General features: G+C 37.0%; 2 protein-coding genes across 2 annotated transcripts in view; both read right to left on the reverse strand.

The window, feature by feature from the left end:
- Positions 1-1728: 1728 nt before the first annotated feature.
- On the reverse strand, positions 1729-4776 carry LOC107665429 (homeobox protein CDX-1-like). The gene is made up of 3 exons (XM_016456301.1): positions 4035-4776; positions 2158-2303; positions 1729-2047 (listed from the first exon to the last, which is right to left on the reverse strand). The coding sequence occupies exons 1-3, from the start codon at positions 4468-4470 to the stop codon at positions 1814-1816; spliced, it is 816 nt and encodes a 271-aa protein (XP_016311787.1). The 5' UTR covers positions 4471-4776; the 3' UTR covers positions 1729-1813.
- A 7737-nt stretch (positions 4777-12513) lies between these two features.
- The window catches only part of LOC107665424 (vascular endothelial growth factor receptor kdr-like), a 48649-nt gene continuing 34278 nt past the window's right edge, over positions 12514-26884 (reverse strand). Inside the window, exons 19-28 of the mRNA XM_016456296.1 lie at positions 25690-25803; positions 25496-25584; positions 25238-25391; positions 24525-24622; positions 23831-23953; positions 23322-23433; positions 21177-21276; positions 18337-18442; positions 16961-17083; positions 12514-13150 (exon numbers count right to left, since the gene is read on the reverse strand). Of these exons, the coding sequence (XP_016311782.1) occupies positions 12926-13150; positions 16961-17083; positions 18337-18442; positions 21177-21276; positions 23322-23433; positions 23831-23953; positions 24525-24622; positions 25238-25391; positions 25496-25584; positions 25690-25803 (1244 nt within the window). The 3' untranslated portion in view covers positions 12514-12925. The remainder of the gene's footprint in view (positions 13151-16960; positions 17084-18336; positions 18443-21176; positions 21277-23321; positions 23434-23830; positions 23954-24524; positions 24623-25237; positions 25392-25495; positions 25585-25689; positions 25804-26884) is intronic.

Genomic DNA, 26884 nt, shown 5'->3' on the forward strand with positions numbered 1-26884 from the left:
CAATAGATTATAACAAAATCATTGTAGGCTATTGTAGCTACTTCTCGGGTACTGTCAAGTTGGTAAAGGTAGGCCAAAATCCCTATTTTAATGTGTTTACCAGACATTTGATATTTTGGGTTAATTGGATGTTAGATACAGTAATATTTTTGTTGTAATAGAACATAAAACAACAAGCCTCACATAAAAGGGATTAAGTGTCTCTAAATGCTTTAAATTAATAAAGTCATGGGACACCTATAATAGGATTTGTGGAATGTGCCATTTAAAGATAAATGCAGTGAAATCAGTTTTCTTCACTGCTGTAATCAAACTGTTGATTTGTTTCAATTTAAATTAAAAAATAAATAGGCCTAACAAGCATGTTACAACATAAAAGTGCTTATGTCACACTGATGACGTGGTGTTTAGCTGAGAGATGCACTTTGCAAACTGTAAAGAAATGAAGTATTTCTACAGATTTCCCTCCCAAATGTAGGCTATTCTATGAAGAAAATATAAAGGTTCCTGACAGACATTTGTTTATTTGTAAATCATTTTTCAAGATTTAATGACAGTCTTACAGCTGTTCCCACAATTTAGTTTTGAGCCATTGTTCGTAACTTTTTTCTTTTTTTTTTGGAAAATCGTTAACTTAAAAGTAAATGTTGCTTACACTCTTAAAAATAAAGGTGCTTCAAAAGGTTCTTCAAGCGATGCCATAGAAGAACCACTGATGGTTCCACAAAGAACCATTCAGTCAAAGGTTCTTTAAAGAACCATCTCTTTCTTACCTTTTTATAATCTGAAGAACCTTCTTTCGCCACAAAGAACCTTTTGTGAAACAGAAAGGTTCTTCAGATGTTAAAGGTTCTTTATGGAACCATTTAGACAAAAAGGTTCTTCTATGGCATCGTGAAGCATCTTTATTTTTAAGAGTGTACAATGGTACAACAATATGTGACGCCAAAATAAGACATTTGTGTTGCTCTAATCATCCTATTTCAATATAGGCTACTGCGTTTGTACAGAAACACGTTATAGCCTAGGCCTAGTTATATAACTTTACAAATTAAGTTGTTCAGCCTTAATTTGAAAAACGAGCCCAAATGCAGTTTGTACGTTTACAGAGTGGTCTCACGTTTAAAAGGTAAATTAAAGGTGAATGCCTAAAGCTGATGAACATACAATATTTCATTCGTTTAAGTTTAATAATAGGCTATATCAAGACACGGAAAAAAACTATTGCAAAACTTTTTTATTTACACATTGTTGGAATCAAACGTTATACCCATATTAGGAATGTGACACCTGCTCATCACCCCTGTGAAAAGAAAGTGAACGACGTGCGCTTTGGACGCAAACTGGAGCATAAAACAGCCTGCCATCGCAGGTCATTGGCTTACACAGACAATAAAAGTTTAACAGTTCTAGGGTAAGGATCATTATACATCCCGAGAAACGCTGTACCTGTAGTTTCATTTTATTTACAAACATTTAGATACACTCACCACATACAGAAAATGACATTTATATCTTAATTGAGCAAACACAAACAACCCATTAAAATATTTAGTCTCTGGATCAGACGAACAAGGTTTTTGTATGTTTTTTTTCTTAATTTTAAAAACTATTCTATTAAAACGATATTTGAAGAGCCTCCAGCATTTCGTTGCATTTAAGACGTGATTCTTCTGTGGTAGTCCACAACACGCGCCTTGATGCCTGTCATGTAAGTTTGTAATCCGTTTTGGCCACGCGAGCGGTCCGCTTCGGTTCGGTCCTTTCAGCGTGTTGGAGTGCTCAGTTAAAGTTGGATCTTTCAAGTTCGAGTTCACTGAGTGACAGTAACTTGCTGTATGTTCCTCATAGATGGTAAGGCGTTCATTCCTGGGGGTGGGTACAGAGAACCGTGTATGTCTGACGGACTCAGTGACCCTGGTACCGGTAGGGGACTGACAGAACCGGGATCGCTATGGACTGATCCTCCGCTGCCGTCAGACTGACCCAGTTTCTTTTTGATTAATTTCCTTTCCTTAGCTCTGCGGTTCTGAAACCAGATCTTTACCTGTGAAGACAAAAGTCAAACGGTTATAGAAAGAAATGTCTAATTTTCAACTAGTGAGATAGCCTAAATCTAATTCTATAAGTAAAAATCTAATGTGAAATCATTTTTACCTGTCTTTCTGAAAGCCCGAGGTTTACTGCCAATTCTGATTTTCTTCTGATTGTGATGTAGCGATTAAAATGAAATTCTTTCTCCAGCTCCAACCTCTGATGGTCTGTGTACACAACTCGATATTTCTCCTTCGTTCTTGTTTTGCCTAAGAAATGGGAAATGAACGAATAAGTATGAAAACTATGTTGATAAAATGAAGACATTCGTCATAAAACACACTGGATAAGAGATTATCATTATGAAATAATAACCAATTAAACGTCGTGCGTAAAATGTGTAATACTGTTATTAATAATGGCTTTTTAAGGCAGAGGAAGAACTTGTGCATTGTATAATTTCTACAGGTTATATTGAAATTATTCTTATCATTTTGACTTTCTTCTCTTACATTTATGTTGCATTTACAATCACTAGGCCTATATGATCTCTAATTTTAACTATAAATCATAACGCCATTGAAATATTCAGTCAATTGCATAAACTAAGATTACATTGCTAGATATGCAAATTGAGCTTCTGATCTTCTTTGAGGAGATTTTTTGAACAAACTGCAGAACAAAGAGACGCAAAGACATTACCCAAACGCCACTGATGTGTTAAGAGACACACGTCTTACAAAGAATTACAAGGAGATAACATCAAAAATCTTTTCCTCAAACCAAGAGCAGGCTGGACTTGTTTTTTGTATGTACAGACCAGCTATATATTTTTATGTAGCCTATACGACTAAGAACGCAATTTGATTATAGTTTTTTTTTTAATTATTATTATTAAAAGTTTCGATGCAATCACTACGGAAAGCTCTAACGTCTAATGTTAAATGTGACCCTTTAACTTCACATGCCATTTCCAAAACTTTCAGTTTTTCAGCAGTAGAAATTAAAAAGGCCGTTTACAGTTAGGTCATGTAACTTTGTAAGTGATTTTTTTTTCTTTAAAATGTTTTCGCTGTGTCGTTTTAACATGCGCCGGAGACAGGAGAACTTTATGTGCTGTGAAATGTGTCACTCTTTGAGGTAATATAACCCTCAAGCACAGAGACAGAGGACGACGCGCTGCTGCATATCAAAGTGAAAAAGGTGTTGAAAGAAGTCGCCGCCTGAATATGACAGATAACCCTCAAAACCTGAGACAATGTAACAGGAAAAGTAGACCTCACATCTTGTTTACGGGAGTCGCAAATTAGCATTACAAGTGACCCTGGCGCCAATTCCCAACACCTTCATTTTGCCACAACTATTTGTCGCATGCGTAAAGGAACAAATGTATTAATATAACTCAGATATTCCGTTTTTTTTTTTTACAGAACGTTTTCCGCAAATAATGACGGGGAGAAGGACGGTTACGTAAAGTTAGTGTGCGTAAAACTATTCAATTTTCCCAGGCCTTACTATTTCGTAATATTTTGTCAGATGTGCCACTCCTTGAGGCAAATATCAAACAATGTATACGTTTTTCACAAGATTTGCCCTTGTGCAAATTATTTGTCCAATATTAAACCAAAATAATACAAAGCAACTGTTTAGATTTTCTTCAAGTTTTTGCTTAGATTTTGTGCACATATATTTTTTTCTAATAATTTTGTATTAAAAAACCTTTACATTCTAGTACAACCTATGTAAATTGGGTGCATGACTTAAATTGTCATTTTTATTCTGCTGCTTCGCGAAATTAGATCATAAGCGTGAACTACTGTCATTTTGAACGTTTCGATCGCTGATTTTAAGACCTTTAAATTATTGCGCAGTTTGCATGTTTTAAGATTACTTCAGAAATATTTAAACGCTTTCTCTATTATGCCATATATTTTAAATTCTTAGCCAGCTTTTATTTTTGATTATTTATGTATTTTTTGAAAGACATTTGTTGGCCTTACCGGTTGAGGAGGACTGCACGGTTTTGCTCATCCACTGATAGGAATTGCGTCTTTCTCTCTCAGGTGAAAGCTGGCCCACAGAAATGTTTTCAGGTGGTGGAGGCAGCACTGCTGATCCCGGGCCGTGCATGGCATTATAATCTGAAGAGCAGTAGGAAACTTGTCCCGGGGATGAACTGCTCATAGGTGCAGAAATAGTGTTCGGGGGTCCCAGGCTGTAGGCGCCCCAGTCCTCTCTCGGTGCGCCGTAAGGAGGGCCCCATGTCCCCGCTGACTGCGCGTGTGTGTCCACGTTGGGCACATGATGGTATCCTGTAAAATCTGAATACTGTGGTGTGGAGACAAAATTCTGTGGTGGAAGACTGATGCCAGATCTTCTCACGGCTCCTTGGTGATACATGCTTCCCTCTTTATCCAAAAGGTATCCAACGTACATGATTCGAAAGAAACCCCTAGAATAACTTTTTTTAAGGCAACATGCCAGCCATACATCAAGCCAAATATCACTCAAAACCAAGGCCTGACTCAGTACTGTTTATCTGAAGTGTGGTAGTCCAAAATGGTCTCCAGGTCACGCGACGTAGTCCTTGACGTGCTTCAATCAAACATGATGTGACTGTGTTGTCAAGGTGGTGGTGGCAAAGGTATAACCAAGCCCTCCTGACGTCAGCCACGACTTCAAAACCTCTCGATTTGCATTCAAATGACCAGCCAATAACACCACCAAACCCTCAAAGATTCCCCTAGCGCCAGATTTTCGCATCACCTCAGACTAACATGTACCTAAAACCACTTCTTCTCATCAGTATTCAATAGGCTTACAGACTCACTCTAGATGACTTAAGGAATCAACACATTACACTGTGAAAAATATTCAGTTAAAAAAAATGTCTCTCCTCAAAAAAGCCCATTTGAAAGGAGTTTTGTTAGATCTGTCTCAGTTTGACTTCGAAAACGTCCTTCAAAGACAAAAAAAAAGTTAAAACAAGCAAATAACTTTTATAACTTAACTCATAACTTATTATATATATGTTTTATTTTATTAATACAAATCATATATTTGATTATAAATGTGTTTATTTTGTTAATATAAATTATAATAGGCTGTATATTATATTTGAATTTCATTTAATTACACGAGCGAAAACAACAACAGCAATGCCATCTTTTTATTATATATTTTATTGTTAAAAAAAGTGTTCATCATAAAAGTGAAATGAGCTGTGACGTGCTGATAGGCAGGCAGCGTCATTCAGCGATGAATGGTCGCTTGAAGTTTTACTGCCCTTCCTTTTCTCTCTAATGGAGCTAAACCTGTGGATATGGGAACGTCACATCTGCATAGTACCCATGCCACGTTCTCGCCTTCAGAGTCCATGCGTATTTGTTAAAGGATACTCTTGTAAAAGAGGTGCAAAGAGGGAGAAGGTGTCTTGAAGTAAGGCGAACTTCTCACATTGCGTATCCCTCACACAATGACACTCTCGGGTCACACTTCACAGCTAATTCCGGTTTATGGAAATGTGAGGTATCACCTACAGTACCCATGCGACGACAATGTGTCGTGCGTGTCGCCATGTAGTCGAAATATTTAACGAGTTGTTAATTCATTTTACTGCGAGGTTTCTGGGGTATTTTAATCATTAACATATGCAGACAGTAGCTTGTTCAGGCTTGACTGTCTTGTCTCAGATGTTAGGGCAGAAAGGACAGTACATTTCACCTGAAAATATGTGTGTTTGGACTTTATTTACTATAAATTACTTAATTTTACATTCGTTTACTATATATATATATATATATATATATATATATCTCATTTTATATATATACATGAAATATGAAAAAATGTGTTTCATATACTGCTGTTTTCCAAAATTGGCGATTTGAGTCAATGAACTTTTGAACCTGATGAACTTTTTTCAGTTCGTTTAAAAAGTCTTTTGCTCTCACGAAAGCATTTTTAAAAATAAAATTACTTTGTAAAGCCTTTCGAATAAATACACTGTCATAAAATGCATGTATATTAATTTTACAATTGATAATAATGTTTTAAATAATTTTAAATCATCGATTTTGTTTAGCAAAAACAGGACATTCACACATTTTCAATCATTTTCAAGAAGTCTGTGTCTCATCTTTATTCAAGTCTTTATAAAGTGATATACTGTAACTGAACTGTAGATGACTAAATTAATTTTAGTTTACTGTTTGTTCACTAAACTTTTGAAAAACAAACAGCTGATCATGATTTTCATCAAAGATCATCACATGTCTGTATGATAGTCAAAAGTAGGACAGTTTTTGTGGATTTGTGATACTAAAACCTTTATGCATTCAGTCGTTTTTATGCTACAACCCTCATAACATAAATATGTCAAAACAATATTTAATGTGATTTCTCTGTGATAATGATTGACCTTTGAACATAGTAAGGAACTGCATTTCCGTATGAATAAGTATAGGTGCAGTGCGATTGATCATCAAAACAGCGCTTCAAAGTTTATAACAAATGTATTTGCTATAGTTTCAATACTGCAACATCATATTTAAAGCAGTTTTCTTAAAAAAAAAAAAAAGTGATAAAAAACAATTAAGTTGATATCAAATTAAATTTATACCCCTACTGGAAAAATCATGTCATATCAGCTTGAGCTGTTTTTTTAGACGTCCGAGGTGGTCTACCAGCTTATAGCCTGGTTAAGGTCTACTAGGTTGATCTTGACCCCACCAGAGTCCAGCTAATCCATGTTCTAGCTTGGACCAGCTAATGACCTCATGTCTGTGCTAGTGTATAGCTATAATCAAGCTATTTGGAAATATGCAGGCTTTAACTGTTGTATGACCTGGTTCATGTTAGCTTGACTGATCCATCAGAACAGGTTCATATGGGTGACTGATATCATTTATAAAAGCATGTAAGCCTATGGGATCAGTTAGATGCAAGCAAGAACACATCACTATGATGATGTCAGGCAAATGAAAGCATTTCAGAAGGTCAAGGACCCTTGTGGAAAAAAGTATCAATGGCTGCTACAGTTGTTTTTCTCTAATATTTAATAATTTATGTATTTGTTCGACTATTGCTAAATTCATACCATAGGTAGTAGGCTAAATGAGCCTGGGGTTAAACTTTTACTTTTTGTTAGATAATTTCCACAGACCATTTCAGTGCTACACCAAAATGTGGCCTCCAGCCTATGTAAATGATGGTCATATACGATATGTATAGGCTTATATGTTGTACTATATTGCTGAATATGTGTTCATAATATATCCTAGCATAAGAATCTGAAGGCCAGACCTGGGTTTTGTGAGCACACTCGTTGCTGATGCAGGTGTACGCAATAAAGAAAGAAGGTTGGTTTGGAGCAGGGGTGCCCAAACTCGGTCCTGGAGGGCCGGTGTCCTGCAGAGTTTAGCTCCAGCTTGCCTCAACACACCTGCCGGGAAGTTTCTAGTATGCCTAGTAAGACCTTGATTAGCTTCAGGTGTGTTTAATTAGGGTTGGAGCTAAACTCTGCAGGACACCGGCCCTCCAGGACCGAGTTTGGGCACCCCTGGTTTGGAGACTCAAAGCACAGCGCAGCGACGCCCCCTGCTGGTCAATCAGCTGCAACAGCGACTTAAAACGTAGTTTCGACGGACACCTTTTTATGACACATTTTCTGACATTTATAGTACAACACGTTATTTTTACATTCTTTCCCTTTTTAATGAAATGAAGAATGATCTTGAGATTTAGTTATAAATTAATCAGCACCATTACATAATGACCTCTAGAGGGCAGTATCCACCAAGTAATTTGTTTGCGTCGCTTCTTCGGATCACATTTCTGTGAATATATGTGAATTACTTGCAATGATTGTATGTGACATATAATCAGATACATTTCTGTTACATAGTTGCCTAATGTTGTGACATTGCTATTCGTTATTCATTATCAGTATGAAAATTAGATATGGTGTGACGTGTGGCATTGGCCTGACCGTTGTTTAGATGACAAATGCGTTAGCGGTAATGTCACTGACTATGTTCTTGTACATAAACAAAAACAAATGAGTAAGTTGTTTAGACTAAGCTTATGAATGCATAAGAATTGCTAAGAGAGAGAGAGAGAGAGAGAGAAATAACACTCTCTCTTAGTAGTAATAATAAAATGGCAAATCTAATTTATTATTTATTTATTTGTATATTATCGTCACGTTAAAAGTTTGTGAGTCTTAAATAAGGATGGGAATGTATTTAAAAAAAAGGATAAGGTTCTGTTTGTGCACAGTTTTTATAATGGAAAGGATTCCGTTCTCTTCTGTCTAAAGGAAGAATGCTTTATCTGAGGGCAGAGATGCTCTCAGCATGACAGATTTACAACTTACTTGGAAACTTCAAAATAATGACATGTGTGTCCCAAATGTATGATGGTTTGGGGACAGATTGTACTCAAAATAGTTGAAAGTATGAATCATATGTTTTCTCTTTTTATTTCCACAATGAGTATTAGGTCATAATACTGTTCATAAGAATATTGCTACATTTATATTTACTAGGAAGTCGAGTTTAAATGTTTTTTTTGGAACTATGTGCTATTTCAGAAATGTTAGAAATAGCCTAATCATTACACAATGTTTGCTTTTCTCACAGAGACTTTATTGCAGTAATTCCCTAGGTTTTAATTCTCCTGTGTGAAATCTGAAATGAATAAATGTCATGAGAAGATTTGTTGAAGAATTTCCTCAAACTTTTATTTTTAAAATACTATGGCTACAAATTTCTGTATCCAACGAATTCCAAAACAGAACAGTTGCTCTAAGACAAGTGTATCTGAAACAAGAGCAGTGGCATAAATGTTCATATATTCATGGAAAGACTATGAAGGCAGTATGGATGGATATTACTGGTGAGATCTTAGTTGTTTGGTTCAAATTGACTGTTGACTTTTTCTGGGGGTTCTGTCAGATACAACCACAGACCCCCATCAATTGAGTTCATTCTTAAAGCTTTTCCCACTTTACCAACATTTGCAACAGTTTTGAATTACCATTCATCATTTATGAGTTAATCATCAGTAATCCCATCTTGTTTTTCTTTACAACAATAACCAGGAGAATATTTAGTTAACCTGTCAAGTAGCATACAGTGTCTTTTAGACGGTCTTTGGTTCAGTGCTTGGGCAGTTTTGAGTCCAGAGTTCCCATAGCACTGTAGATCAGATATTTCTGAATTGTTTTCAATGACAGAATTCTTGACAGATTATAAACAGTTCCTTTTTAGTCACTGGAACCCTGTGGGGACAAAAATAATTTACTTTGATCTGAAGGTCAAAGTCTAAGACAACTATTTTTAAGACAAACAGTCTGTGTGATTTAGTCAGAACTCTTTGACTCAGCCCTTGGGCATCATGGGAGTTGGATGCTATTTGTATTTTTGGTGCTACCTTTCTGGGAAAAGGTGGGCAAAAGCCATATCTGTGGTAAGTGAAGTCCACCCCATTGTCTCAGGCTGTAGGTGAGAGGTATACGGATGCGGTTCCCCCCCAACCCCGATCCTGCCATTCCCTGCACTCCCTCACCAGAACACAGCGTGGGAAGTGCAAGCAGAGGGAAGAGCACTCTGGGAATTGTACAGAGAAAGCAGAATGGGGTATGATAGGATTTCAAGGCATTCTGGTTTGTCACTGATTGCAGGAATGAGTTTTGGCAGACTCCCAAAGGCCAAAATATACCACCTCTGTTTTAGTGATTAATGAAATATATTGCCACCAGGGGCTATTTTCCTTGAGAAGGGACTCTGGAAGTGGCAACGGGATTTACACATTGTTGAACAAGAAAAACAAAACCGTCCCAATAGGAGAGAGCCTTTAATTAGATGCGTACGTGATGTTTTTTCTCAGAGATAATTTTAGAAGATTCCATTATAAACTATGAAGTTAGACAAAGACTGCAATTCACAATCCATGTCATATAGGGGGTGGAAAATCCTCTGGTACAGTTTATAACATTGACTGTCTATATATACAGTACATTACCATTCAAAAATTGGGGATGGTAAGATTTTTTACAAAAAGTTTTTGATAGAAGTCTCATACTCACTAAAGTTGCATTTATTTGATAAAATTCAGTAAAAACAGGTACATTGTGAAATACTATTACAATTTAACATAACTCAAGAAACATTTGTTATTATTATTATCAATGTTAAAAACAGTTGTGTAGCTTCATATTTTGTGGAAACCATGATACATTTTTTTCAGGATTCTTTGATGAATAGAAAGTACAAAAGAACAGTTTTTTTGTGACATTGTAAATGCCTTTACTGTCACTTTGATCAATTGAACGTGTCCTTGCTGAATAAAAGTATTAATTTCTTAAAAAAAAAAAAAAAAGACTTTTGGACCCCAGACTTTTGGATAGTGTATAGATAGATAGATAGATATATAGTACACATATATTAATGTAAATGTGTTATTTAGTACTTTTTCTTGGTTAATAAAATGGAGAAAGTATTGTAGGAAATTATGCATGATCACGTAATGTTCATATTCATTTAGAGCAAGGGAAATTGAAAACTCTGATTAGCTGCAGAGCTCTGAGACCGTATGTACTTCCTGTGAGCTTAGAAAAATATGAGGTGTGCGTGAATACCACGTTTGTGCTTGTAGCCAGAATATGATGAACCCTTACCCTCCCAACATCCTTCCCTTGTTTGTTTATAGCTTTAATTCCTGAATCAGTTTACATGTCTCATAACCTTCATAGCAAGCCAATAACACAACGCCAATCCTCAATCAAGTGAGCTTTTAAGTGTACCGTAAACACTGTTTATCTTCAATATGACAAGCAGAAACGGCAACAATATGCACCCATAGCGTTTTAGTGCCAAAGCTGGGGGGCACTGTTGGCCCTTAGGAAGTTTAGTGTTTAGAACCCTGTTGTGATGGGAATGATGGAGAAGCCCTTCCTTTTCTTGCTCACAGTCACAGAGGTATCGTCCTGGTGACAGACAGACTGCCGTCACCTCGCCCCGTTCAGGAAATGTGTCTCTGTGACTAAGAAGCAGGAAAAAGAGCGCACAGATGACACACAGCCCAACCATCTCCACCAAGAATCGTATAATACTTAGCCTAACCTTACTGGAATTATGTATAGACCTATAGGAAATCATGCTATAGGAAGAAGAATGCAATACTTGGCAGGCGAACCATTGGCATTGTTATTTCTGTGCATTTTTATTTATTAGTAGCAGTAGCTACAATATACAGGCATGTACTTGTACAAATGCAATCATGACTCTGAAAAGGTGCTATATATAAATATAAAGATCTTTATTTATGCTTGGTTAATATTAAAATACAAGTATAATACAAAAAAATGTATGTAGAAAATATCAGTGCATACAATTCTACTTCACAAATACCAGTCAGTCAAAATAACAACATTATTGAAAGCATCATTTGGCAGTATATACATTTCATTATTTGGAAGACAGTCCCTCAGCTATGAATGTAGTACTTGGACTTGAAACAATAATTAGCAATAACGGTCAGATATTTGATCTATTATATTAGATATTAGTCTAATTGCTTTTAAAACTGTCAGATCTGATTGAACCAATACAATGATTTCCCACCCATTCCATAATGTTAAGGAGTTAATACTGATAGCACCTACATGTGTGCACATGCTTTTACTATAATTATCATGACCATTTATATAGTGACCAGCCTGTTGACAATATTATAGCCTGCCCTGCAAGCTTTAGTAGTATTTTAGCATAAAAGACTACTGAATCAGTAACAGAATGTGTTCCTCTGGTTAATAGCTGCACAACATATTACGTGCTGTTATGTATACAGTAGTGTAAACAACATGAATATGGAAAGTACACAACGCAGTGTAACTATTGTTGAACAGAGAAAGGCTGTTTAATTGTGGTCCAAATTTGATCAATAATTAACAGAATGTTTCCTATTAAATGTGCATGAATAATTTACTTGCTAAGGCTTTTGAAACCTTTTTCACAGTGATAGACTGGATGTTAGGCACCCATAAGCCATTCTGTCCTGCCATATGTAAGCAGTCCAAGATATTAAGCTTGGCTAATTCCTTTAAAATGATCCAGATTAAAAGCTATGATGATAAAAATACTATATGCGGGAGCAAAAGTGATTCATTTTAGCTTCAATGAGCAAGACTCAGGAAAGCGGCCCTCAGACTGGTGTGAAAGAACCTGGAAACACAATGTGCATCCTTTGTGTTGATGATCAATGTGTCCTGCAATTTCTGGGAAGGAATTTCAGACCACACATTCAATTATTCATGATCTGTGGTCTTTGTTTGCCAGTTTGTCTGACAGAGTAAAATATGAGTGAAATTTATTCTAAAGAAAAATATTTTCCTAAAAAAAAAAAAAGAGATTTAGTGAGCTCTGAAATAATTTTAGCAAAATAAAAATAAAATATCATATAACCAAAATTCCAGTTTTCATTACAATAAAATATTTATCTAGAATAAAATAAGAATTGCCTTTGTCCTCATTCTAACCACTGAACATTTCATAATTAGCCACCATTCTGTATGAAAAATGCAATTTCACTGGGGAAAACAGTGCCGTTATTGTAATAAAATGAGCTTGTTTGTGTTCACAGTAGACAGCAGGAATATCTGAGGTGATATAAGTGGCAGCCCACTGTACTCACACACTACCTTGAAAAAGTGCACAGAAAGAGAAAATGTGAAACTCTGAATGACCAGTCCAGTATCAGGATAAAGTGGAATGGAAAGAAGTGGGGGAAAATATAAAACAGATCTAATGTGCAGAGACAAAATGGACCCAACCAATCAGATCCTCCAAAACTGGGTGAGACTTCTGGCGACTAAAGAGTGGAGATCAACTCAGACGGGTGGTGTGGAGTAACGGACCACATAGTTATAGTCTGGAGGTGGGCTATGACATTCCAGCTCCGGGTCGAGAGAGGAGTCCTCCAGACTCAAGTCCAGTGAGGGAACAAGTAGTGTGTATTTCTCCTTTTCGCCCTCCAGCAGAACTGACTCCTTACTTTTGCTCTTCATCCTGTGGAAGGAGCAAACAGATTTGAATGAATCCAAATTGAAATAGTATTATTTTGTTGTACTTTGCTCTGTGTGTTGCCATGAGTTTCAATAACTCTTCATCTGGGGTCAACGGGACAGACACCCTGGAGGGAGTCTGTGAGTTTGCATTGCTTTTAGTCTACAGGGGCGATAATTTGCAGTAAATACCACTGCAAAACAGATTGGCATGTATTGGGATCTGTACACAGTGTGAAGCAGAGCTGTCAGTGCCAAGCACTTCACATATGTGCATACTAAATGTGGGAGTACCAGGTGGAATCCAGAGGCACAATGTGGAGGGAGACTCTTGGACGTAGCAGTAAAGCTGTAGAAGGTCAAAGGTGACAGTGATTGAGTGGGTCCTCGGCAGGGGCCGCCTCTTTACAATATATACATCATTCTCTACATGCTCCGGAGTGGCTCTTTTTTCCCATGCCTGTGACCATGGCAATCTGGATTTGCATGGATTTGCCAGTTGGTTGCAGGCTGTGCCCAGCTTTTCATCATATCGGGTTGGGATGAGGAGGGCACTGGACATGGAAGACGGGGGAGTGCTGACAGAGTGTTTTTAACCAAAACCTGTTGATTACGTTCATTTGTAATAAAACTTGGCTCATCAATCACAGCAGTAGAAGAATTTAAAAATGCCAGTGTGGTGTGGTGTTATTAAAACTTATTACATAGCTCTCTAGAACTCTTGAATCTGATTGGTTGATCTCAGCATTCGGTGGTCAGATGTTTGGCGCTACTTTCGTGTGTCTTGTATCAAGTTGTGGACTCGCTCACATCTCATGTTTTTGATTACAGTTAAAATGACCTCAGAGGGCTTTAGTACTAATATTACTGTAATATTGTTGTAGTGTAATCTTGTTGCTTGGCTTGCTGTTTTGCACGCTGTAGTGGACTTTTTTTCTTATAAAATAATTGCTCCATGTTGGGGATTATTTTTTGATAATGACAAGTTGACTTCAAAAAATACTTCGTCTATATACTACTGTTCAAGAGTTTGGGGTTGATAAGATTTTTGAAAGAAGTTTCTTATGCTCACCAAGGCTGCATTTATTTGATCAAAAATACAGTAAAGACAGCTATATAGACAGCTGTTTATTGTGAAATGATATTTAAATGTAAAATATCTATTTTAAAATATTTGTAAAAACTATTTTAGAATATTTTTTTAAATATTTTGCAATGTAATCTATTGTGGTAATGGTAAAGCTTAATTTTCATGAATTTATTATTAATTTATTGGATTTTGCAGTGGCCATTACTGCATTTTATGTAAATATAAATGTCTTTACTGTCACTTTTGAGCGAATTTTGATTCGATTGAATTTAAATATTAAATATTCATTTCTTTTTTTTATTTTTTTATTTTGCCAACCCCAAACATTTGAGTGGTAGTATAGATTTTTTTCTATTTTACAAGACACATTATATGCTTAAATAAGATCCTTGTATAGATGAAGATCATATAATATAGCTCTGGCATTTGGGTGTAACCACTGTTGTACTCAGATGCCCTTATCTAATGCCAATCACATATTTAGACTGAACACTTCTAAGGTCTGAGTCATAAACCTCCAATCAGTAAGAGATTATCACTATTTGTCTAGCTGCAATTGGTGGTACAAACTGCTGCCCTCAAATATTAGGATGCTGTATAGTCCACAAGGCTTTAAATGCAATTTAGAGGATAACCTTTGTAGATTAGCCCTGGCCTTTGCTGGACTGGAAGACCATAAACGGCGTCAGGGGCCGCCTCTTTACAATATATACATCATTCTCTACATGCTCCGGAGTGGCTCTTTTTTCCCATGCCTGTGACCATGGCAATCTGGATTTGCATGGATTTGCCAGTTGGTTGCAGGCTGTGCCCAGCTTTTCATCATATCGGGTTGGGATGAGGAGGGCACTGGACATGGAAGACGGGGGAGTGCTGACAGAGTGTTTTTAACCAAAACCTGTTGATTACGTTCATTTGTAATAAAACTTGGCTCATCAATCACAGCAGTAGAAGAATTTAAAAATGCCAGTGTGGTGTGGTGTTATTAAAACTTATTACATAGCTCTCTAGAACTCTTGAATCTGATTGGTTGATCTCAGCATTCGGTGGTCAGATGTTTGGCGCTACTTTCGTGTGTCTTGTATCAAGTTGTGGACTCGCTCACATCTCATGTTTTTGATTACAGTTAAAATGACCTCAGAGGGCTTTAGTACTAATATTACTGTAATATTGTTGTAGTGTAATCTTGTTGCTTGGCTTGCTGTTTTGCACGCTGTAGTGGACTTTTTTTCTTATAAAATAATTGCTCCATGTTGGGGATTATTTTTTGATAATGACAAGTTGACTTCAAAAAATACTTCGTCTATATACTACTGTTCAAGAGTTTGGGGTTGATAAGATTTTTGAAAGAAGTTTCTTATGCTCACCAAGGCTGCATTTATTTGATCAAAAATACAGTAAAGACAGCTATATAGACAGCTGTTTATTGTGAAATGATATTTAAATGTAAAATATCTATTTTAAAATATTTGTAAAAACTATTTTAGAATATTTTTTTAAATATTTTGCAATGTAATCTATTGTGGTAATGGTAAAGCTTAATTTTCATGAATTTATTATGAATTTATTGGATTTTGCAGTGGCCATTACTGCATTTTATGTAAATATAAATGTCTTTACTGTCACTTTTGAGCGAATTTTGATTCGATTGAATTTAAATATTAAATATTCATTTCTTTTTTTTATTTTTTTATTTTGCCAACCCCAAACATTTGAGTGGTAGTATAGATTTTTTTCTATTTTACAAGACACATTATATGCTTAAATAAGATCCTTGTATAGATGAAGATCATATAATATAGCTCTGGCATTTGGGTGTAACCACTGTTGTACTCAGATGCCCTTATCTAATGCCAATCACATATTTAGACTGAACACTTCTAAGGTCTGAGTCATAAACCTCCAATCAGTAAGAGATTATCACTATTTGTCTAGCTGCAATTGGTGGTACAAACTGCTGCCCTCAAATATTAGGATGCTGTATAGTCCACAAGGCTTTAAATGCAATTTAGAGGATAACCTTTGTAGATTAGCCCTGGCCTTTGCTGGACTGGAAGACCATAAACGGCGTCTCAGATCTCAAACGCTTTAACAAAACCAAGGCTAATCCACCCCAATGGCCTGCCATTAATAACTTAAAAGGCCACCTTCACTGAAACTGACCGTGTTTTTAAGGAGATCCTGTTTTTTTTTTATTAGTCATTAAATATTAAGCTTTAGTCACAGCTTACATCCTGTAGCAAAAATACTAGAACCCTAAATGGAATATATTGCGATCACTAACAATAATAAACACTCATTCTATCAAATACTTCCTAAAATAAAATAAATGCATGTTATTGTATGAGATGGCCATGTGCCATATCTGTAGCCGTGCTGTTTCAGCGATGGACTCAGAGGCCATTACAACCCAGGCGGTACAAACAAAGATGCAAGTCACCAGACCTTACAGCCAGCTTTAACTAGTCACACACCCAGCCTGGCTGTTGAGATTGTCACCTTAGGCAATATCTCTCCGCTGTGCCATTGTCTGAGAGACTCTCGCGCAGGCACGTCTCTCAAAGAAAAGGGGTAGTGGCTGGAGTCGTGTGGAGATGGGGGGAGAGAAACTGTATGACAATTGTGGCATCTACATTCCAGCCCCAAATTTCTAAAAAGCTTTAAATAGTCCTCATGAATAATAGCATTCGGAGTGATTTTTAACAACTGAAGTACAAATACAAATCAGTCTGAGCCTATATCCGTTATATGGATATGATAAAGCTATCTTACCAAGCCGTCCCAGAGTCTCTAAGAGAGGCAGGTCTGGTGGAGGTCTCCTCTGTGGGGCTCATGTTTGAGGGGTCTGCTTTGGTCAATAGGGCTGTGTTGATTGGGATGTAGTGCTTTCCCTCCTGAGAGAGACAAAGTGTTTAAATACTCAGCTCATTTTAAAATTGTGACATCACCCTGCATATGGTTTTATAGGATTCTGGAGGAATCTGTACATAAATCTGCAAGGGAATGTGTGAATATTTTTTGTGGAGATGATGTTATTAGGGGCAGTCTGGGCAGTACACTAAGCTTGATTCCTTATGTGAGAAAGAGGGAGTTTGGATGACTTCCAATTCTGATGGCTTGGAATATGTTTTGATCTCTATGCTGTGTAGTGTAGTCTTTTACTGAGACCATAACTTCTCTTCAAGTCATATTATAAATCAGATTCATCCCTTACTTTCTTCTTGACCTAAGAAAAATTTATCAGGACATACTGCACCATCAAATGTTTAACACAAATTGTAGATTTTTACCTACTTTTCTCTTGTTTGGATATCTAAGGATTTGTGTATGTAAATACATTTTTATGTCTATGCCTGTATTTGCTGTAGCATACTGTACCCTACTGTTCAAACATTTGGGGTCAAGATTTTTTTGAAATAAATTCTTTTTTTTTTTCAGCAAGGATGCATTAAATTGAATAAATACAATGTTACAAAATATTTGTTTCAAATAAATATTAATCAAAGAATCCTGAAAACAAATGATCAAAATATGAAGCCGCACAACTGTTTTCAATATTGATAACAATAATCAGCATATGAGAATGATTTCTGAAGGATCATGTGACACTGAAGTAAACTGTGACACTGGAGCAATGACTGCTGAAAATTCAGCGATGACAGGAATAATGACTATTAATATTCCTACTAAAATATATTCAAATAGAAAACAGTTATTTGAAATTGTAATAATATTTCACAATATTACTGTTTTTACTGCATTTTTGATAAATAAAAGCAGCCTTGGTGAGCAGACTTTTTTCAAAATATTAAAAAATCTTACCAAGCCCAAAGTTTTGAATGTGTACACATGTATTTCTCTTCATGAGTGACTTTGCTTGTCTTAAATTTCCTTTACAGTCACTCCAAACTCACTTTAAATCTTTCCATTCATCACATTCATAAAATATTCACCTTTCATCTATGACTAGTTGTTAAACACAGTTTGCAGTGACAGGCTAACATGGTTTTGCCTGTGTAATGGTAGTGCATCTTTCATCCCATAACATTTTTGTGGTTTTGCTGTGGTCAGAGTTTAAACAGTAAACATTTAAATAAAGTCTGTGGGAAAGACATGAAATGTAATGAAGTGAATGAGACTCTCTTACCTGCTGTACACTAGCTTGTAGCAGATCTCCTAGCCTCTCTACCAGCTCTGTGAAAGTGGGCCTCTTGCATGGTTCTCCATGCCAGCAGTCTAACATGGTTTGATATCTATGGACAGAAACATGCATACATTAAAGAACTTCCTTTGAACATACAGAGTGATTAGTAGACCATAATCATAAATTGCAATTCTTCTGCAGCTACATAAACCCTCATGAATTACACCCTGTGCCTTGACCTCTAGATTACTCTGCAAATCCGGCTTATCCAATTATTTACAGTCATCAATAATATTTGATGCGTGACACAAGGAGTGAGGCTGAGTGTTTTCATTGCACCGTTCTCAGGGTGAGAGTTTGTGTTGAGAGGAACTTCCTCCTGATTTACACAAGCTGTCAGCATCTCTCCCCAGAAGGGACGTCTGGGGTCCTTTATTGGCCTATAATGGTTGCGTTTATCTGAAGGCTAAGTTTCAGTTGTAAAACACTGGGGCGTCAATGCACCGAGCAGGCATTCAAGTAAATGATCACTGACGATGATTGAGCTGTATCCTGTTTATACTATGGTGTTGTCCTTATATAAATAAAGCCCGTTACCCATGAAACTCTCTGATCCCGTCTGATTAGCACAACACTGGGCAATTTGGAGTATGGAAAAAATACTGTACTAGCTGATGACTCATTACTTCCTTACACTAATCAACTAATATATCCATCTGGGTTTGAATATGTTAGTGATCAGAGAGGAGGTATTCTTCTCATGGGCTGTGAAGGAGATTAGCAGGAGGAAGTAAAACTTCTAAAATGGTTATTTTAATGAATCCAGATGGAGCTCTCCTTAAACTAACAGGAAGTCCAGAAAAATGGCAAATGGTGGTTCCTCTGAAATCAACGATAAAACCAGGATGTTCTATATCCTCTCAAATTGTGCTCCCACTTATGGAAATGTAAATGGAAAATACATTAATGACAGCCAATGGCGTTTAGTTCAGTGTATTGAATAATTATGAGCCTGTGGGACAGTGGGAATCAGTTTATCATTAAATGGGTGAATCAGTCTAGACAGATGAGATTCTACCCGGTCAAATCCCTGTTTTATGAGCTTTCTTCTCATCACTCACAATACAGTGTAGGTTTGGTCAGGGTCAGAAATAAAGTAGTGTTTAACCCTGAGGACAGCATATAACTTGATCAAATTCTCTGCTCTCTTGAAGAACAGTGTTATCAGTGCTACAGTTGATACAGTATATTAAATTGACCCTTATCTGCAATGCTAGTTGACAAGTTCTTTGAAGCTGAACGGAAACACTTTTGGGTTTTGAGGACTTGTCACCAGAAAGGCTGTATTTATGAGGGCCGAATTCAATTCAGGTCTGAGGTCTGTACTGCATTTTGTAGGTCATCTCCAATCACAATCTTTCATGACCTCTTGTTATGTTCAATTGGCGTGTGTGATTGCAAATGTGAGACAACGTGCATTACATGCAATGTTTTAAACATAAGTGCTTGAGACAGTGGATATGATATAGTTATAGAATATCAGATATGAATTACCATCCTGAACGAGCCCATAGTTTTGAAACGAAGATTGAGTAGAGCACTTCGTAGACAGCAGTAGGGGTTGTTATTGAGAACAGGCAGTGAATATTCTCTCTCAAACTGAGGCGATTCAGTTCTCCACACCCATTTAAAAGCAACACTAATCTGAAGTTGTCCGCTTCATTTCCTTTCCACATTTAAAACTGATACCATGACCTCTACTCTCATATCTTGTTATATCTGAAAACTTTCAGATTTTGGTTTGGCTTGCTCTCTAACCCTGTAACCACAATGGGAGTATCTTGCCAGTGGGTTTCCCTGTCTGATGCCCAGGGGCCCTGCCACTGTGTTTGGCCACTCCATGCTGCCTAGGTAGACTGGAGCCTTTAATGTTAGCTTGAGTTTCAGCTGGATTGGTGTAAGTCAGTAATGGATCCCTAGCACACATCAACTGCACTATAAACTAGCTGCCAATCAGAAGCTGCTCCTTTCCTTTTGCTCAGCGAATAATTGATCTGTTTCCATTTAAGGCTTCAGTCTTGTGTCAAAGCAATACAATTTGATATTTCTGCTCATTTCAACTGTATCGATAGGAGAGGATTTTCTTTCCCCAGAGTTCAGATTTCAGCTAATAACCCTAAAGAGTTTTGTAGGGGGTTACAGAGATGGGTGAGGTTTGATTTGGGATTACTTCAAGTTTGTTTAAAAGTCCTGGGATCAGACAGAAGGAACTTGCTTAGAGACATTTCAAAAAATAAATACCTTAAAGATTTTTCATGTATACGTTTGGGTACAATGGCATGTGCTGGAATAGGACACAGGCATGCAAATATATAATGTAATGTATATTTTTTATATTGTTATACTTTTATACAAATAATGTTTTCTTACAACATAATGAGTAACAGGGTTTCAGGTTGATACTGGTGTATGCTATCAATACTATAATTTATGTAAATAAAAATAGGTTTTTCTACAATAAATTAAATATTAACTCAACATCTTGTGTGAAAATTATCACATTGCATGTTTGTTATTGTTGGAGACAGTCGAGGTGGGACAGGCATGTGTTTATGCTAGATTAATTTTCTGTTACATAATAGTTTATCTAACATATTAACATATTATCTAACACATTTCTCACAATCAAAATAAAGGATTTGTGACACTAATACTTTAAAAAGTACTTAGTGCCTGCAATACTCAATATGGCAACTGTTACACAACAATTGCATGTATAGTTGACAAACTGCTTTCAAATCAGGACTGCCTGACATTAGTGACACAAGCAGAGCGACTCTTACATTTCAGAGGAGGAGTATTCAGGAGCTTTCATCCTGGTGCCCTCCTTTAGTCGGCAGCAGAATTCCTCATCAATGTGTAAGCCAGGGTAAGGGGAGGCACCTGGGGAGAAGAAAGAGAATAATGGGGTTATCAAGACTTTTCCATGAAATAGAGCTCTGGCCACTTCAAAGGGTCTTACAAGAAACTCACTAAACTGTGATGTGGGTTGGGAGCACAGAGAGATCAATGGAAAGACCTCTGCACAATCAGCATCAGTGGGGCCTATCTGACTGTACTTGCAAAGTCTGTGCAAAGCTGTTTTCTCCAGAAACACTAAATTATTAAGACAGCGTGAATTTGCAGACTGTTGAGACTTTGGTGCACACTTGCAAAAACCATGATTCATGAAATAATATTTTCATTTACTTGACTGAAATCCTTTTAATAATATCTGATAACCACTAAAATATGCAGATCATAACAACGGATCTCAGAAAAGGTCAATCTTTCATTAAACTATGATCTAAACCCCCCTCTGACATAGATTAGGTAGTCATTAAAAACAAATACATTAACAGCACTTGAAAATCTCCTGTGACTTTGGGAATAGAGTGCAGTAGATGTGGAGTGCCTAGAAAAACAGGAACAAGAAATTCAATTCCACAATACAAAACATGAGAGTGTACTTTGGGTGCGGGTGGAAACTTTTCTCCCATGGACACTATCAAGTAGCAATAATAATTTTTCTAAACTTTTCGTGTTAGTCTATTTGACACCAACTTAAATCAGTGCAGCTCAGAGGTTGTGACAGCTCAGAGTCATCAGTTAAGATCCTATTCCTTCAATATCACTGATAATGGATTATTTATATTGTGTTTTCCTAAATGTTGCATTATTTTAACATGCAAAATGACGGCCTACTATTTTCCCACTATTGTGTTCATTGCATCCAGTGTGAATATAGATTTGGGGGAATTTTACTGTGGTTTCTAGTTCATTCAACATGCATTTAAAAGGCAAATCTTTAAAAATGCATTCATACGAGGGTGCAAAAGTCTGAAACCACTTTAATAATCTAGAATGTTAGTCATTTAAATATAAAATTTAGTGGTTACTTAGTATTGTGAAAAGCTTTGCATTGTGTTATGCAAAATTCTGCAACATTTTTTATTTCTACATATTACTGATTTGGGTCCCCTCTCCCTCGCTGGGCCCTTGGAATCATCCTAAAGAAATTTGTAATAAAAAAATTCTAAATACATACATATATGAATGGTCACATTAAAGTTGTTTGCTCAGAGCCTTTAATGACAAAGGTGCCAAAGCGACACTGCACAAACCATTAAAGGTTATAGTACATTTTCATTAAATGCTGCCTGGTAACTGTGGGTTTACATTTCCAGTTGGGAATGAAACCTGATCAAATGGAAGATGATTTCTCCTGTTTTACAACCTCTATTTATGATTAAAAAACACACCATTGAAGTTCACAGATGTTGTTGCACTAGTGGAATGAAAATTGTTTTTTTCAAGCTGACAATGCAATCCTTTTTTGTTCCCAAAGGAAATTTTAACAGCAGCTGACAGTTATTGCCCTCCACATCTGGAGGAGGTTGATAAGCACAGGGCACCTCATGAGCAGCCTGGTTTGTGCCAGGTGTCTTTGATTGAGTACCCTCGAGTTCGTTTTATTTCCATTTGGATGAAGCACAGCATGTACTGAGTTGCCTTCCTACTCCATGTGTTTAACTTTGAAATGGGTGCTGAATCCTGTCTGGGCTCTTTGCGTTGGTGTAAAATGCACCGAACCAGTAAAGCAAACAAACAAAGTCTACGAGACCTCTCTATAGAAGAAAGGAAGGAAAAGCCGACACTTTGTTTCATGGAAAACATCAGAGCAGAAAACATTGTTCCAAGAACTGAACGCCTGAAATCATAAAAGCTTGAAATTATTCTTTGATCGTTTCATAATCGAATCTCCCCAAAATATCAAATCAAGATTGTTTGTGTTAACAGTCAATATAAAATAAAACATTAGAGAGTATTTTAAACTCTTTTAATTACTACAAGTTCATGGAGTGTTGCAACAGTGCTGTGTGTGTCTCCAATGAATAGGTGAATAAAAGGAATGTGAGTTACGCTCTTAAGACAGCGATGGTATTTACCAAGAGAGAAGATCTCCCACATAAGCACTCCAAAAGACCACACATCACTCTGAGTGGTATAGATCTTGTCAAATATCGCCTCTGGAGCCATCCACTTTAAGGGAAGTCTGGCCTATAAAAAGATAAGCAGATCATGTTACTCTCACCTGTAAACGAACAACTCCCAATATTAAATTAAATTCAACAACGTGTAGCTTATAAAACGCTGTCTATTTGATTATACTATCTGTGTGACGTCTTGGCTCACACTTGACCAGAAGAAAACATCCTTTGACCAGAATAATATTATCAGGGCTTATAAAATGACTAACAGCATGCCAAAGACTCTTGGCATTAACAGAAACATTTGATCTTTTTCCAGATGAATATTCACAGTTTCGGTGGTTTTTGGACCGTTATCATTTGCGTCCATCACACTAAGTAGTTTTGAAACACTGCGTATTATACAGCCTGACTGCACCATGTATCCGTGACCGATATGAAGTAATTGGATAATCTTCCACACTTACGTCTCCTTTGCGGACATAGTCTGGGTCCTTGTATACATCTCTTGCAAGTCCAAAATCGCAAATCTTCACTACATTGTTTTCAGACAACAGGATGTTACGTGCGGCCAGATCACGGTGAATACACTTGTAGAAGTAAAAGAGAGATCCCATTACATTATGTTCTACCATACATCATCTATCAGTTTATTGTAATAGCAAGATATAATTGTATATTCTTTCTACCCTCAGTGTCTTGAGCAGGGAAAGGGAGTGTAGTGAAGATGCGTTTTGTGTCTTATTTGAACCATGTGTGGCATTACGCTGTCAGATGAAGCACATGATGGAAAGCTGTGATAATGTAAAACATATGGAATTGCCATCGGGGAAACTCTGACCTGAGGTGAGATTAAACCACATATGCTAAACCGCATCTTTAGTATGTGGCAATTAATCTCATCTGCTGGATGTGTGTGAATGAGTGTGTTGGATCAATAAAGTAATTTGGGTTTTCATATTCTGGAGTTTTAGACAAAACTTCTCAAAGTGTTGCCAAAATACAGAGATTGATTATTAATGTAAAACATTACGAGCCAGAAAATTATTTAAAAAGGAAATTGGTATTACAATGGGCTGCCATTACAAACTAAGAATACAATGATTCATTGCAAGGGTTAGAGCTATTTTTCATGAAATCCTGAGAAAGTGTGACTCTTACTTTTCTTGAAGCCAAGAACTCCATGCCTTTAGCCACTTGAAAGCTGTAGCAAATCAAGTCTTCTAGTGTGAGCACTTTCTTATACAAATCCTCTTGCTCTGCAAGAAAAGGGTAAAAGGCTATTAGCTAAATCAAAACCATTGTTTTGTTATGCAAGTTTTGGCAGGCAAAAAAATGAACAGAATTTCCAAGAATCTCTTTTACTACAAATCTGTGCTGTCTACAAATCTGTAAAGTTTGAATCCTCTCTCAATCCCTTAATAAAGTTGTAATATTTTTGCCTTCATAATTCTCCTGTTTACTACAGACACATCCGACAGGGAGACACAATGAAACCGGACTTCTTTTTTTAGATGCAGACTGCGACGTGCACTTTGTCAATGATACTCAAGTGAGGGGCTTGTGGGTGGATCATCCACCTGAGTAAACAGTTTATCAAACCAGAAATAACCGGCATGGGACAGCACGACCCAATGTACCCGCAGCGGACTAGCTCTGGTCTTGGGGCAGGAAATTAGAAAAAGCTCTGCACGCAGTGGGTGACAGTGGCTCGTACAAAATATCAGTTGTATTTTTGAATCCCTGAGGAAGCCACCTATCAGACTAAGGGGGAAAAAACAATCAGCGTAGCCTTGAGAGCAGAGAGGGTGGGGTTGGAGGTGAGGAGTTGAGAGGGAGGAGGGGAGAAGGGAAGGAAGACACTCAGTCGCTACCTTCCTCCTCTTCCTCCGAGTCGCAGTAGCTCTTATCTTCAATGAAGCCAGAGCTGGCTGAACTTCCGGTGCTGGCCACGCTCTCCAACCTGCGCTTGATGAGCTCGCTCAGATCACACCCGGAGCTGGAACGCAGAGCCTTAACGTCCTGAGACTGTGGATATTATCAGCATACATTCCGGGTCAATATCATGCGTCATCATGGCAAATCACTGCTTAAATGAACAATTTAAAGTTTTATAAGACTTTTCTGCTTACCTTGTATACCACAAAGTCACCCCTCCTACTTCTCAAGTAGTTGGAAAGATTTCCATACTTGCAGTATTCCACGATTATCATTAGCGGACCTGAGCGTACACCAAACAAATGTAAAAACAGAAGAAAAAGTTTCAAAAAATGTACAAATTTCTCATATCACCATTGTTGAATTCTCTCCATCAGCTTCCTCTAACCTCCACGCTTTGTGCAGGCTCCGAGCAGATTGACCACGTTGAGATGATGACCAATATGGATCAGAATCTTCAGTTCAGACATTAAAGCTCTCCATTCGTTATTTGTAGCTCCTGCTGTTGAGTGGAGAGGAAGTTGGAGGAGAGGATAAGAGGAAAAACTAATTAATGGAATGTCTTACATGATCGGAAAGGACTTTTGTTTGGAATGTTAGGAAAATGTATGATTATGTGGCGATGGGCTCAAGCATGCTGTTGTATTTCAGGACTCCTGTCAAAAGGCTGACCTTTCAATTACTGTTATATATGTCAATATCTTGACATAACTGTGGCTTGATATTTAAAATGCTAAACTGTTTTTTTTAATTTTTTAGATTCTTTTAGATATACATCTATCTATTAAATATGTTCCTGTGGCTCAGTGGTAGGGAATTGCGTTAGCAGCGCAAAAGGTCATGGGTTCGATTCCCAGGGAACACATATACTGGTAAAAAATGTATAACCTGAATGCACTGTAAGTCGCTTTGGATAAAAGCGTCTGCTAAATGCACAAATTATTAAATTATAAGTATTATTAAAATGTATTACATAAGTTATACATGTTATAACACCGTGTCCTAACTACACGCGACGCGACAAGATTCCAGCGACAAGCAATTTGGGTGTCCACACCAGACGCGACGCAACGTGACAGAATCAATCAAATATCACAGCCAATCAGAAGAGTGTGTGGACGGTCTCTCTCTGGAAGCACACTGCACTCGCAACGATATGGATACGTTTATAATATAATTCATAAATATTAAAGCTTTTTAACATCATTAAATGTACATACTGAGTGACTGATAACATCTTTGTTATGGAATACATTCGTTGGTTCGCAGTGAGTTCACAGTTTTAACGGACATCTTTGCTTTAATTTATTTTTAAGATCTGAGGTAAACTATCTGTTGCTTTCAGTATGGCTATAAGGTCACACAAAATTATATTTAAACTCATCTTGGACACGTTTAACTTTGAATAAAGCACATAATCACCTTAGATTATCTACTGTCATATAGTTTGTATGTTTTTGTTCCAGCGACGTCATGGAAATAGTAACCGTTTCTAAATTAGAAATTTTTCACCCTCAAGTCATCCTAGGTGTATATGACTTTCTTCTTTCAGACGAATCCAGTCGGAGTTATATTAAAAATTG

The sequence above is a fragment of the Sinocyclocheilus anshuiensis genome, unplaced genomic scaffold (genome assembly GCF_001515605.1).
Source record: "Sinocyclocheilus anshuiensis isolate Anshui unplaced genomic scaffold, SAMN03320099.WGS_v1.1 scaffold771, whole genome shotgun sequence".
In the NCBI taxonomy this organism is placed as follows: domain Eukaryota; kingdom Metazoa; phylum Chordata; class Actinopteri; order Cypriniformes; family Cyprinidae; genus Sinocyclocheilus; species Sinocyclocheilus anshuiensis.

Coding starts and splice junctions, on each gene's coding strand:
- LOC107665429 (XM_016456301.1), bottom strand. CDS start 4,470: ATGTACGTTGGATACCTTTTGGATAAAGAGGGAAGCATGTATCACCAA. Junction 2,304..4,034: donor CGTGCAGTCCTCCTCAACCG/GTAAGGCCAACA, acceptor CCCATTTCTTAG/GCAAAACAAGAACGAAGGAG. Junction 2,048..2,157: donor TCGGGCTTTCAGAAAGACAG/GTAAAAATGATT, acceptor TTGTCTTCACAG/GTAAAGATCTGGTTTCAGAA.